Raw genomic sequence first — 13,310 nt, forward strand, 5'->3', positions numbered from 1 at the left:
ATTTATTCTGAGCACTGCAGTCTGAAAACAGATTCTCATCCATTCTGCCTCCTGTAAAACCTGGATGATCAGGTTCAGATCTAATTGGTTAAATATCCCATCAGTGTATTAGTGGGTTCACTCTTAGAACATGGAACACGTGCTCCAACTTATCCATCCTTGAAACTATCCATCATCTAGGTTTGAAATAGAAAATAAGGTCAAGGCCTCATCTCCTCTAGCAGTCCAAAGTACAGGACATTAAAAAATCATCTTGTTACAAGAAGGTAGAGTCTGAGTGAATGTATATACCAGTGTTTCTCAACCTTGGCAACTTGAAGATGTGTGGACTTCAACTCCCAGAACTCCCCAGTCAGCCATGCTGGCTGGGGAATTCTGGGAGTTGAAGTCCACACATCTTCAAGCTGCCAAGGTTGAGAAACACTGGTATATACAGTACATACAAACATACCAGGGGTCTACAGGGTATGGCCAAAGAACTCAAGATAGCACCTATGATGGTGTGATGCACAAAAAAATTAGTGGAGCTGTGCTTGCACCATCATGACTGCCATCATTCCTTTTTTTATCACATCCTGCAGATACCCAATACACGTCTTTCATGCTATTCTTTTTTGGGGTAAGCAACATTATGCAGAGCACAGGAAAGGAGTATGAAATAGTTTAGCAAAGAAAGCAAAGGCAGAAGATAAGAAAAAGAAAAGGAAACATTGTGAAAACTAGGTTACACCAGTACCATTCTCCATACCTTCCTATCCTTACAAATCATCCTTGTTCCCAATATCCATGCACCACTTCATACACTGCCTTTTGTTCTCTAAACGTTTCAGCTCTCTCTTTTTGAGCATCTCATCAACACCATCCAACCACCCAAACTCAACTTTCTCAGTCTTCCCCTCCATCTCGACTCATTCACTCTTCCACCTTCATTCATTCTCTTCATATGACTAAACCAGCTCAATGTAATTCTTTCATCCTGGTCACTCCCTTTGGTATTTAGTTCATTCAGCACCCATTCATTCTTGACCTCTCTCTTTTTGCTTTGCCACACTTCCATATAACGGAGTACTCCATTCCAACTGCATTCAACTTTATGTGTCTTCTAGCACACCCTTCTCACTTCCATATAACGAAGTGGACAAAAGCACACTTGCATACATAGCCATTTCCATTTTTTTTTATTCAAAGAGAAGTAAAAATCCTAACAATGTTAACAGTGAAACTGGATCCCCAGGATGATCTCCCCTTTGCTGAATATATTCAAGCAGAAGATAGTCAACCATAAATTAGGGGCGCATTTCTGCATAGCGGAAGGAGGTTACCCATGCCAACTGTATGAATGATTCTATAAGATGATTGGACTTGATGGCCTGCTTGTTCTCCAGAGGCCTCTTGAAACTAATTAAGACTGCTTTCATCCACAAAGATGGGTCTTCGAAATGACTATACATCACACCAGTGTTTCTCAGTCTTGGCAACCTTAAGATGTGTGGACTTCATTTCCCAGAATTCCCCAGCCAGCATGGCTGGCTGGGGAATTCTGGGAGTTGAAATCCACACATATTAAAATTGCCAAGGTTGAGAAACACCACATTATACATTGGGCAATTCATCAAAGGAAGGACAGGTAAGGGACACTAAGCTTTGCTTTCCTCAAGGGACTGGTCTTTGGGAGAGATTTATCTTTAAAAAACCAACAAATCATATGAGGAATCAGGAGTATCTGCAGGGAATGGTTAAAAAGTCAAGATGGTGGTTGCAACAAAAAGTGTGATTGAAACTCCATCTTGTTTATGTGTGTTGCATGTGTCATTCCATCGTGACTTATTTCACCATACCCTGCAGACAACCCTGTGAGGAATAATTGTTCACATACTTTCCAGTTTGAAAACTGGACTGAGAAACCAATCATTAACTGAAGCCTGAAACTGCAGTGCAGTGGGTTGCCAAGAAACTGTGTCTCTCCAAGCATTCTCCTACTTACTCTGCAATTATGAGGAGGTATCTTGCACTTCCATCTTGAACAGAGCAGATACCATGCTGTGCTGTTAACATGGGCCTACAGAGTAGCAACTGTATTTTGGAATACTACTGGAAGAAGATCCAGTATAGATGCTAACTAGAAGTAACAACCAAAAATGGTAGCATCTCTCTACTACTGGTAAGTTCCTTCCACCCCAGCAGGAGAGCATGTTGTCAATGGTGCTACTGTTTGGAGTCACCCCTGGCAATTTTGCAAAGGTTTCATTCTTCATTCTTGAGCAATAGGTTATGATTCTGGAGAGAAATCCCAGATGGTCAGTGTGTGCAAGATATGGAGAATGCCAGAGTAGAGAAAGGAGGAAAGGGATGAGTGGGGTGGAAAAGAAAGAAACAGCCTTCATTTCCCAGCCCACCTCTTGAAACTACTCAGAACTTTCCCTGTTCTCACAAACTGCAGTCCAGACCTCCGAGACAAACTCTTCTGGGAAAGCAAATTCACCCAGTAGCAAATCCAGACCGTGAGCAAAGTCTTCAGGGCTCTGGCATTCTTTGGACATCTCCACCATGCTTGATGCTGCAGAAAATAGGCCTGACGTTAAGGCTCAACACAGGGATAAACAACCATTTGGAGCAAAGACACATTTGGAATGTTGAGGACATGTGCTGGGGTCATTCATAAAAAGGCTGCTAGGGAGGGCGTGGCCTGTGGTGAAACACCCAATCATTGGAAGGCAAAATGAACTCCAGGATGCTGTTCAGCATCCCAGTGGGATCTCCTGGAGCCCAGAGATATTCCTGCAAATAAATATGAAGGCTTCTGACATGCTAGCTACCTATTCTATTCAATAATTAGGGCCCTTGTTTAATAATTGTTTAATTATTAATTTAATCAGGAAGCCTGCTGGGTATCAATGGAGGAGACTGGAGCACAAGGGTGTCCAAGGGTGCTACTTCTGGTATAGTTTTTAGGCAAAATTAGGGGAAAGCTGAGAGCCAGTTTGGTGCAGTGGTTAAGGCACCAGGCTAGAAACTGGGAGACTGTGAGTTCTAGTCCCACCTTAGGCACAAAGCCAGCTGGGTGACCTTGGGCCAGTTACTCTCTCTCAGCCCTAGGAGGAAGGCAATGGCAAACCACTTCTGAAAAACCTTGCCAAGAAAACTGCAGGGACTTGTCCAGGCAGTCTCTGAGAATTGGACACAATTGAATAGATTAAAAAAAAGGCAGGGAGGAGGGAAAGCCAATAATAACCCACAGAACCCTGTTTATCTCTCTTTAATTGTTAGCTTCATTTTCCATGAAATCATGTACGAACTGTCTCTCTGTATCTGTCATGAGTACAGATGCTGAGCAGGAGAAGGCCCCTAACTAGGGGGGAAAATGCATGCGTAGTTTAGAGACTTTGAGCTGTCATTCAAAGAAACCCAGAACAGACCCACCTTGAGTTTTGGGGTTTATCTGTCTGGGTTTTCCCATGCTTCTTCAGTTTGGTAGGATTTTCTGTCTACAATAGCAGTAAATAAAACACTAGAGACTTTCTCCTCATCTCGGCGTGGTCTTTGCTTAGTCAGGACAGTATCAGATTGAAAATCCATCTTCCTCAATAGTCATCCACATTCAGCAGCCCTTCTCTATAGTATGATTCCCCACATCCAGAAACTGGGGTAGGCTGCCTCTAAGTCTGGAGGTTCCACCCAAGCAATAATGAGGAAAGGTGAAGGGAATCTTCAAAAAATTTTTCAACTTTACCATGCATCATTCCCCACTCACCCAATTCCAGGTCACGAATGCCCATGTAGCTTTCCAATAAGTCATCCATTTTTCCAGCAGCTTCCTCCTCAAACTCACTTGGCTGTGAACAGAGGAAGGAAGGAGATAAAATGGAGCTGAGATGCCAATATTTACCAGGAATTCTTTATAGGGTTCCACTGGGGATCTCAAAACAGCTAGAGCTCCCTTCAATGGGTAACAATCAATTGGGTGAAGTGTGATGGAGTGAGGCTCAGATTTTGGTGACCTTGGCCACACTCTGTAGCTTTCTCTCAGCTTAACCCACTCTTCCTTAACCTGGTGCCTTCTCAGCGTGTCAGACTACAAAACCCATGCTGACTTGGAATTCTGGCATTTGGAGTCCCATGTATTTGGAGAGCTCAGCGTAAGGGAGATTGGCCTAACTTATTTCATGGAGAGAGTAGGATTGGAGCAAGTTGGGGAATCCAGCTATACCAGTTTGGGCTCTTTAGAGGACAGGTGTGATAAATGCGTCATGAACAACTGAGAGGAAATTGAGGGCAGAAAGTGGTGGGCACAAGCCCAAGATGGATTTTACTGACGTTGTGAATCCTCTGGAAGAATTCATCCATCCCCCATAAAAACACCACATGTTGCGTGTATCAGCTATCATTCCTCCTTGCGGAATGAAAAACTGGACTCAACAGGCTGAACAGAAGCTTGAGCAGCAATGACATTTGGTGCATTCTCATGATCCTTCAGAGGCCTTTCCTGCTACAACTGGCTAGGTATCCAACAGGCACTTTCCTGAGGGCTGCCTTGACGTAATCAGCTCACCTCCACCTAGCCACCAAGTTTCCCATTTGAATACAGGACCCGTGAGAATACGGGCACCTGTTTAATCTGATTCCTCCCCTGCCCAGAGCTGACTCACCGCCTGCTCTATGGTGGCAGCGCCCATTGCACGCAGCCGTAGGGTCTCCTTTCCGCTAGCTATTTTCCCCTCACTTGAGCTCTTGCTGCTTCGGGTCCTCTGGCTGATCATATCTACAGAAGGGAGAAGAAAAGAAAATCAAGAAAATGCCTCGTTCAAAGAGAGTGAAGATAGTGAGAGATGTCTGAGCACACCAAAACTATCCAGCTGATAAAGTTACAGGATTCACAGGGTGTTGTTTTTTTTTTGCTAGAACCCCTTGAAGTTCTTAAAAAACTGTAAAATAGAGCACGGGGGTGGAATAAAATAATGGCTTGACAAGTAGAGCCAGTTTATTATTATACCTTGTAAGCCATCGACTAGAAGAGGAGTCCCATCTGGCCACATCTGGAATTTTGGGAGCGTGTTATGGGCACACCCACAAAATGGCTGCCGTGGTGGTTGTGGCCAATCCCCAGTGCACATATACCAGAAGAAGACGAGACACGGGATGCAGCCATCTCATGTTATTTGCTTAGAGGGCTTCTGAGATGTGTCAGGTGTTGCTCACACACAGGTGTGTTTCAGGCTGACACTTTATTTTGTAGCATGCTTATCTCCCCTTTCATTTTTTAAATTAAACACAGCTTTAAAAAATTAAAATCAGGTAGGGCAAGGAACCATGTCAAGGATCCAGAAATTAGAATGACATTCATAGGCCAGTTCTCAAGCGCTTACAGATTCAAACACAAAACTTCATCCAGTAGGGTGGTTTGGTCAAGCTCAATTAATGATTGAAGATGGGAAATGGAAAGCGATGATGATGATGATGATGGTGATGATGATGATGATGATGATGGTGATTTCTTAAAGTGCCTTTTTTGAGGATTAGCAAGTTGTATCAAAGCACTATGTCACATTTTACAGGTGGATTAGCCTGAGGCCCGGGTGGGGTATTTCAAAAAGCACTAGGAGCTGGGGCATCCATTGTGGAGCTCAAAAAAGTCAAGATGGCCATTGCAACTGTGTGACTGAAGCCTCTTTGTATGTGTGACACATATAAAAGGGGGTGGGGCTTCGACCATACAGTCACAGCAACCATTTTGACTTTTTAATATCCTCCCTGGACACCCTTTGCTCTGAGTTATTCTGTCCTTTCCCCCCTAAAAGAAAAAAATGCAGAGGAAATTAAGGAGATATCTGAAAGGGTTACAAATGGAAAATGGTGGCATCAGGAGGACACCACACTCCCCCATGAAATAGTAGAAACAGGGTTGGGCAGTTGCAGAGCAGGAGATTTATCTGAAGCCACCTTAACAATCCACATTTCCCTAATAGAAATGGGGAACTTCTGGCCATACAGCTCTGAGCATCCCACACTATTAACCATGTTGGCTGTGACTGCTGGAAGCTGTAGTCTGCCCACCTTCGGGGGTGGGGGGTACAGATTCCCATGCTCAGGCCAACTTCTCTTCATTTCAGCAGCCTAAATTAGAAATGAAAACAATTTTTTTTTTTTGCTTGTCACAACAGGGAGTCAACTTCCCTGGTTGATGGGCTGCAATCAGCCAGAGATCCCAAACTATATTGTAACCGAGGCAGAATTAAATTAACTGTATGGCTGTAGCAATTCTATTACAAATCCCAGTATGCAATCTGGGAATTCCTCTCATTTATGACATTCTTTCAAAATGGCTGGTCAAACAGTTCTTCTTATCCTCATTTTCACCCAGAAGGTTTATTTATTTTTATTATTTATTAATCAAATTTATTACCACCCATCTCCCAAAAGGGACTCTTGGGGGGTTACAATATGCATCAGTGGCTGCTTAGGATAGATGTCAGGGGAGCTGGTAATATTTAGAATTTCCATGAGACGGCAACCTGTTTACTAAGCTGGGAGAAGGATGAAGACTTTCTACCAACCATTCCCTTGATCTGACTTTTGAACAGTGCCAGATACAAATAAAAGGAAGAGAAAAACCGGAGACAGGCTTCAGTGGGAATTAACAACAGTCCAGACACTGGACTTAACATAATCCAAGGCAGTTAAATAGTTTTAAGCAAATCCAAAGCTTGAAAGGGCACATGAATAAAGAACAGGAGAAAAAACCCTGAATAAGGAAAATAAAATCAGCAAATAAAACAAAAAAGACAAAAGACAAAAGCAAAAAAAAAGCATTTATTGCCTCAAGTAATTAAACAAACAATGTTACTTTCAAATCTTTAGGGGAACTTGTCATAATTTTGGTGCCACTGTAAAGAAGACCCTGCCCCTTGTTTTCACCAATTTATCTTCTGTTGATGATGGGATATAGAGAAGGACCTCTGAAACAGATCCTAAATCACAGCAAGGTGAAAATGGAAAGAGGGGATTTCTCAGATACTTAGAACAGTTTGGATTTTACAGATAAGAACCAGCATTCTGAACTGGGCCAAAAAGCAAAACGGCAGCCACTACAGCTGATGTGGCGTGGCCAGAAAATGTGACAAAAAGCAGCTGAGCTGTTGCCAGTCTCATTGGCTGCAATAATAGCATTCTCAAATGAGACACAGACACAGAACAAGGCAGGAAACCATTGCTCTGGGCTCTGGGCTCTGACAATCCTGTGCTGTTGATTTTTTTATTTCAAAATTTATTGCATTTATATCCCACTATAAGTCAAATCGGCTCTTGCTGCTTTGATTGCTAAGAGCCAACACGGTTTTGTCAGGAAGAGATAATGTGAGACAAACCTTGTCTACGTCTTTGCTGGCATAATTAGTAGGCAAGGGGATTGCTGCAGATATAAGCTGACTTGATTTCAGCAAAGCTTTCGAATAGGTTCCACACAACATCCTCATTAACAAGCTGTCACAGTATGGTTTGAATAGCACTACAGTCAGGGCGCAGGGTTCCAACCGGTGAACCATGCTCAGAAGGTCAGCATCAGCCTTTCTCAACTTGTGACCCTGGAGGAACCCTTGAAATATTTTCCAGGCCTTGGGGAACCCCTGCACACTCAGGCTCAAATATAGGCCAGAAGTTACAAAACTTCTATGAAACTTATTCTATTCGTTTCATGGGTAGGCCTGTATATATGCATCAACAGTGTTCCTAAACTAAAAATAATGAAATCTACTTCTTTAATGTGAAGTTGCCCGAAATTGAAATAATTTTTTAAATAAAACATGGTCTCCCAGGGAACCCTAGTGACCTCTCGTGGAACCCGAGGGTGCCACGGAACCCTGGTTGAGAAACCCTGGTCAGCATTAATGGCTCCCAAACCAGTAATTCCCTGCAGGGATCTGACTTAGGACCAGTATTATTTAACGTTTTTATTAATAACCTGTATTATGAGATTGATGGATGTGCTTTTGCAGTTGACAGAAAATTGGGAAGACAACTCCTAGGAATGCAGGACAAACCTGCAGTCTAATCTAGACAGGTTGGTAGACTGAGAGACTCAGAGAAACAAGATGTCCTTTAATAATAGGGAGAAATATAAAATATTACGCTTAAGGAGAAAAATGTAGAACAGACATACAAAGGATTCACGGTTTGGATTCACGGCTTGGAAATGCTACCTCTGGAAAGGATTTGGGTATGGTCATGGATCATCAGCTGAACATGAGTCAAAAGTATGAGAGAGATGCTAGAATGTTTAATACCATATAGTCCTGGGCTGCATTAGAAGAAACGTTTTATCAGAAAAATATGGTCGTTACTCCTCTCTGTTCAATACTGATGAGACCATTCCTGGTGTATTGTGTACAATTCTGGGCACCACGTTTTCAGAAAGATTCTGACAAATTAGAGCAGTATTTCTCAACCTTGGCAATTTTAAGACGTGTGGACTTCAACTCCCAGAATTCCCCAGCTAGCATGCTGGCTGGGGAATTCTGGGAGTTGAAGTCCACACGTCTTAAAGTTGCCATGGTTGAGAAACAATGGATTAGAGAAAGTGCAGGAAATGGCAATGAAGACAATCAGGGACTTGAGCACACATCCTGTGAGGATAGGCAGAAATGAACTTGAGATGTTCAGTCTAAAGGAAGGAAGACTAGGGGAGACATGATAACTATGAACAACTACATAAAGGGAAGCTATAGGGAAGATGGCCAAGGACTCTTCTATAGCAACTGAAACTTGGACCAGAAAAAATGGGTAGAAAATACAGCTACCCAGATTTTGTTTAAATTTGAGATAGCCTGCCTGATGGTAAGATCAGCACAACAGTGGAGCAGTTTATCTATAGACTGTGGATTCTCCATCTCTGAAGGTTTTTACGAAAACCTTTCAGAGAGGGTTCAGCAGGTTTTCCTGCATGTTGCAGAGGGTTGGACTAGATGAACCTTGTGGTCCCTTCCAAATCTACAGTTTTATTATTCCATAATTCACCCTGCACCACTCTTCCAAGCCTGTCAGCCCAGCTGATCAGTCAGGGGGCAGGCTGAAGCAAGAGGGAGCACCCCTGATCATTTTTACAATTCCTCCTTTATGACTTGTGACGTCCGTTGGCCTCTTTCTGAACGTGAGTCTAGAGCTCTTTTGAAAGAGTGCTAAACCCATGTCCAAAAGAACCTGGTGGAAGGTTGCAGAGATGGAGGAGGGTATAAGAAGAAGCTGGAGTACCTCCACACCTTGGATCCATTAGCTGGACAACTTCAACAGGTGGCTAAACCTGCTGTTCAGCGAACCCAACACACTCTCTCAACCACTTATTAAGGGGAGGGATTAGTGGTTGTTCTTGCTGGCCGAAAATGGGAAAAGCAGCCAGGGAAATCCACCAATCACTTCCTTAGCTCAGTGTTTCTCAACCTTGGCAGCTTTAAGCTGTGTGGGCTTCAACTCACAGAATTCTGGGTGGTTGGGGAATTCTGGCAGTTGAAGTCCACACATCTTAAAGTTGCCAAGGTTGAGAAACCCTGCCTTAGCTTATCCCATATGAAAATTACAGTATACCGTAAGGACAGTACCACTTGCTCTCTGGCCTCATCAGCGAAGCAAAAAAGGCCTTGGCCATCAGGGGAGATATACTTTAAAGCGACTGACTGGCTGTTCCTCAGTGATGCTGAGCTCTGGTGCTAGGCCTATTGTGGGACTCTGCCCATGCACCACTTGCCTCTCTCAGGCCTCCCTGCGGTCTTGCCTCTCCCCACTGCCCAGTTATCCACTCACCGAAAGCTCGTTTAGGCTGCACCAAGCGCAATGTAAATGGCTGTGCCTGGGGCATCTCACGCAACATCTTGGCAACTTCGTAGTGGCGGCACCCGACAATGGTTTGGTCGTTAATGGCTTCAATGCTGTCCCCAACAGACACCGTTGGAATGCGGTTGATTATGCTGCCTTCCTTAATACGCTATAAAACGGGGAAGCAGAAAAAGAAAAATTCAAGTTGGAAAGAGAACAATTCTCCTTCCTATGGCTTTCATGACCTTGATTGATCCAGAAAAGCTAACAAGGCAGGACTGTCTACAGAGTATGGTCAAAAAAGTCGAAATGACAGCCATGACAGTGTGATTGAAGTTCCACCTATTTTTTAAACAGGCAAAGCTTTGATCACGCCATTGTGGACACCATCTTGACTTTTTTTACCATACCCTGTGGACACCGCTGGAAGAAGGGTTGGGCCTGGGTAGTATTTGAATGAGAAACTATTAAGAAATAATAAGGAAAAAGAGCAACAGTGTTTCTTGCGGCAGCACAAGGCCTTCCTTCCCACTTCCCAATAGTTACATGTCTTTGGACAAAGACAATGTCTTTGGACATTGCTTGGGAGCAACATGATGTGTTGCTGTAGTTGATCCAAGCTTTATTTTATTTTATTTTTTTTGCTATTTTGGAAAAATAATTTAATGATGCTGCAGCATCCTCCCTCATTCCTACTGAGAATTCTAGAAATTATTTTCTCCATTCCCAGTTTGATAGTGGAAGAGAGAAGACAACATTCCTGGAACAACTGTATGAATCCAGATGGCCATTAGATGGCAACCAAGAGAAGCAGGAAGCTCTTAATTCTTTGTTGCTGTCTAGTGATTCATGGGTTTTCACTTATAATCCTTTTATTGGAGGGGATTAAATGGAGTGCCCAGAGGATACTAGCACCTCCCTGATACATATTCTATATCACAGTTTCAGGTGGCTTTTCCTGCATTTGATGACATTAAGCAGGACTGGAATGTCAGCAAGGTTGACCAACATGGTTTCCTCCCAGCTCTGGGACGGGTGGAAAACATGTTAAGCAACCCTAAAAATAATTGGAAAAAAGCAGGAATCTATTGAACAATGCCTTGTCAGATCACACTGGGACTGTTGCAATTCGCTGTACATGGGGCTGCCCTTGAAGACCATCCAGACCTTTCAACTGGTCCAGAATGCCACAGACCAGCTAGTAATGAGCTCATGTTATACCTCCATTATGGAGGGCTTTCAGATGCAACTCAAGATGCTGGCTTATGAGCAAGGTATCTGCAGATAGAAACATACCTACTGCAAATCAGTGTGTCAGTCTTTTATCATCTTCCCAAAGGCCTACCTTGATGAAAGCATAGCCAGCCCCGTTATCTGTGATAGTAAGTCCCAGAGCATCCTCTGTTTTGGTGACCTCCACCTCCTTGGTTTCACCACGGACATGAGCGAAAATGAAGTCCTCCAAGCCAATCTGGCCGCCCAGGAGCTTCTGCATATCTACCTTGTGGGTGTTCAGAGTGCAGAACAGGATCTGGAGAGATGTGCAAATGCATTTGCATTTTGAAAAGAACTAAAGGGAAAAGGTCTCTGTTGAAGAAGTCAACCCCAGGAAATTGGAGCATAAAGCATTTTGTAACCATCTCATTACCTGTTGCTTTTGGAAGGAGAAGTGGTAAGGTTAAAATGGGGAGGAAAACATGGAATTCATAGATTTATGAACACTTCATAGATCTATGATGATCAGGCATCTTCACATCGGGCTGGAAAAGGCTCCCACCTGGGCTGTAAAATCTGCATGAGTGAAACTACATCTGAGGCTATTCTTCTCCAGTAATGCTTGTCTCCCTCCTTCTTCCTCTTTCCCATCTTCTGCTGTCATAGACAGTGAAACTCGTGGGAACTGAGCTTTCCTACTCAAATTACTCATTAATTCTTTGCTCTCATTTCACCCACGGCTGAAGTTTTCTTGGCTCCAAACAGGTCCCACGCTGCATCGCTACCCCAGTTTCTAGTCTGCTTCCAGACACAGGGAAAGCTCCTGAGTTGCTCCTTCGGGCCTTCTCAACCCCAATCCCTTTTTGGTCTTGGAACCTGATAATTAACCCTCTGTATCTTCTCTTCCAGTTCTGTTACCCTGAGCTATTTCATGGTCTTCTTCCCTTTGCCCCTTTGTTGCTTGTTATGCGTCATGCTGGAGGTATCTTTCAGAATAGCTATACAACAAGGCCTCTCTCTTCTGACAAGATGCTGAGTTTTTCATCTTGTCACTGTATATTCTTAATGGATGCTTGCTGCAGCAGCACACCCTTCCTTCCTTCCTTCCTTCCTTCCTTCCTTCCTTCCTTCCTTCCTTCCTTCCTTCCTTCCAGCACCAGAGTAAGCTAGACTGGGGCAAAGTCACACTGAAAGCCTAACAGACCATCACAGGGATTTGAGCCTGGCCACCTTGCCTCATGCTTTGGCGACTCCTTTCAACTGCCAAGGACCAGGCCACCCACTTGGCTGAAAGTCTGTGGGTCAGACCCCTCCCTTCAATGCGTTCAGCATACTAAGCTGCCCCATCCTTACCTCTGTCGGGGAGATGTCAAAGACCTCTGCAATTTTGGCATAGAGCTCCTTAACGTTGGTGAACCCCTCAATCTTGGCAGTGGGGCTCCCATGGGCCAGCTGGGTGTGGAAGATGAGCCGAGGCCGCACCCGGGGTGGGTGCGGGGGTTGTCCTGGAGCTGTGCCCTCCTGGCTCGGAGCAACTCTGCCCGCTTCTGCAGGGGGCTGAGGGCCTCCAGTCTCCCGGGGCACACCGTTTTCCATGGGGAGCCCCTTCGGCTGCTCTGTGTGGTCTCTCTTGTGCTGCTTCCCAGACTTCTGTAGCATTGTGTGCCAGGTGTTTGAACAATGGGAGACGACGGCCTGGCCTAAATTATTGATGTTGCCGCCTTCCAGGTGGAACAGCAAAGCCGTAAGGCGATCCCAGCTCTGGTATGCTACCTAGAAACCCAATCTCCCACCTTCCAGTGGATGGTTCAGTTTGGTGAGCTGCACCTACTCCTGAGGATGCCACTGCCCAGCAGCAGGAGTCACACCTGCAGGAAGCTGCAGAGGAAGGATGCCCAGTCTGGCAACCCGAAGCATATCAACTTGCCAGCTATTTCTGTCTCTGGGTGATCGCAGATGCTGTCGGTTTCTCTAGGGAATACCGATGTTTTGCTGATATACCTGGTGCACATGAGGCCCAGTTGCTAACTTCTTTTATTTATCAGAAACAGTTTCAACCTGATTTTCTCAGATTCACTGGTGTGATTGTTAGATGTCTATGCTGTTTTCCTGTTACTAGCATGTTCCAAGGAGCATGCATTAAGAAAGTGGCAGATTAAGAATGACAGCAAGGAGGACCACAACCATGCATTTAGCGATATAAAATGGTTCATATCAATCTGGGGCTATTCAGCAATGCTAAATGAATAATGTAAATATTTAATGCTTTAAAAAACTCTTCAGTGGAAATGTTTTGT

At 44.1% G+C, this 13,310-nt stretch overlaps 1 protein-coding gene across 1 annotated transcript; it reads right to left on the bottom strand.

Moving 5' to 3' along the window:
• Nucleotides 1–1,827: 1,827 nt before the first annotated feature.
• Nucleotides 1,828–12,868, bottom strand: GIPC3 (GIPC PDZ domain containing family member 3). Its single transcript, XM_063290746.1, has 6 exons — nucleotides 12,367–12,868; nucleotides 11,144–11,329; nucleotides 9,787–9,967; nucleotides 4,647–4,759; nucleotides 3,752–3,833; nucleotides 1,828–2,557 (listed from the first exon to the last, which is right to left on the bottom strand). The coding sequence occupies exons 1-6, from the start codon at nucleotides 12,670–12,672 to the stop codon at nucleotides 2,406–2,408; spliced, it is 1,020 nt and encodes a 339-aa protein (XP_063146816.1). The 5' UTR covers nucleotides 12,673–12,868; the 3' UTR covers nucleotides 1,828–2,405.
• Between the last annotated feature and the right edge of the window lie 442 nt (nucleotides 12,869–13,310).

The sequence above is a fragment of the Candoia aspera genome, chromosome 1, assembly GCF_035149785.1.
Source record: "Candoia aspera isolate rCanAsp1 chromosome 1, rCanAsp1.hap2, whole genome shotgun sequence".
Lineage (NCBI taxonomy): Eukaryota > Metazoa > Chordata > Lepidosauria > Squamata > Boidae > Candoia > Candoia aspera.

Bases quoted from the DNA above. Each gene is read 5' to 3' on its own strand.
- GIPC3 (XM_063290746.1), bottom strand. From the start codon at position 12,672: ATGCTACAGAAGTCTGGGAAGCAGCACAAGAGAGACCACACAGAGCAG. The intron at 4,760-9,786 runs GTGAGTGGATAA...TCCCTTCTGTAG, and splicing joins GCAGCCTAAACGAGCTTTCG to ATATGATCAGCCAGAGGACC. The intron at 3,834-4,646 runs GTGAGTCAGCTC...CTCTGTTCACAG, and splicing joins CTGCCACCATAGAGCAGGCG to CCAAGTGAGTTTGAGGAGGA.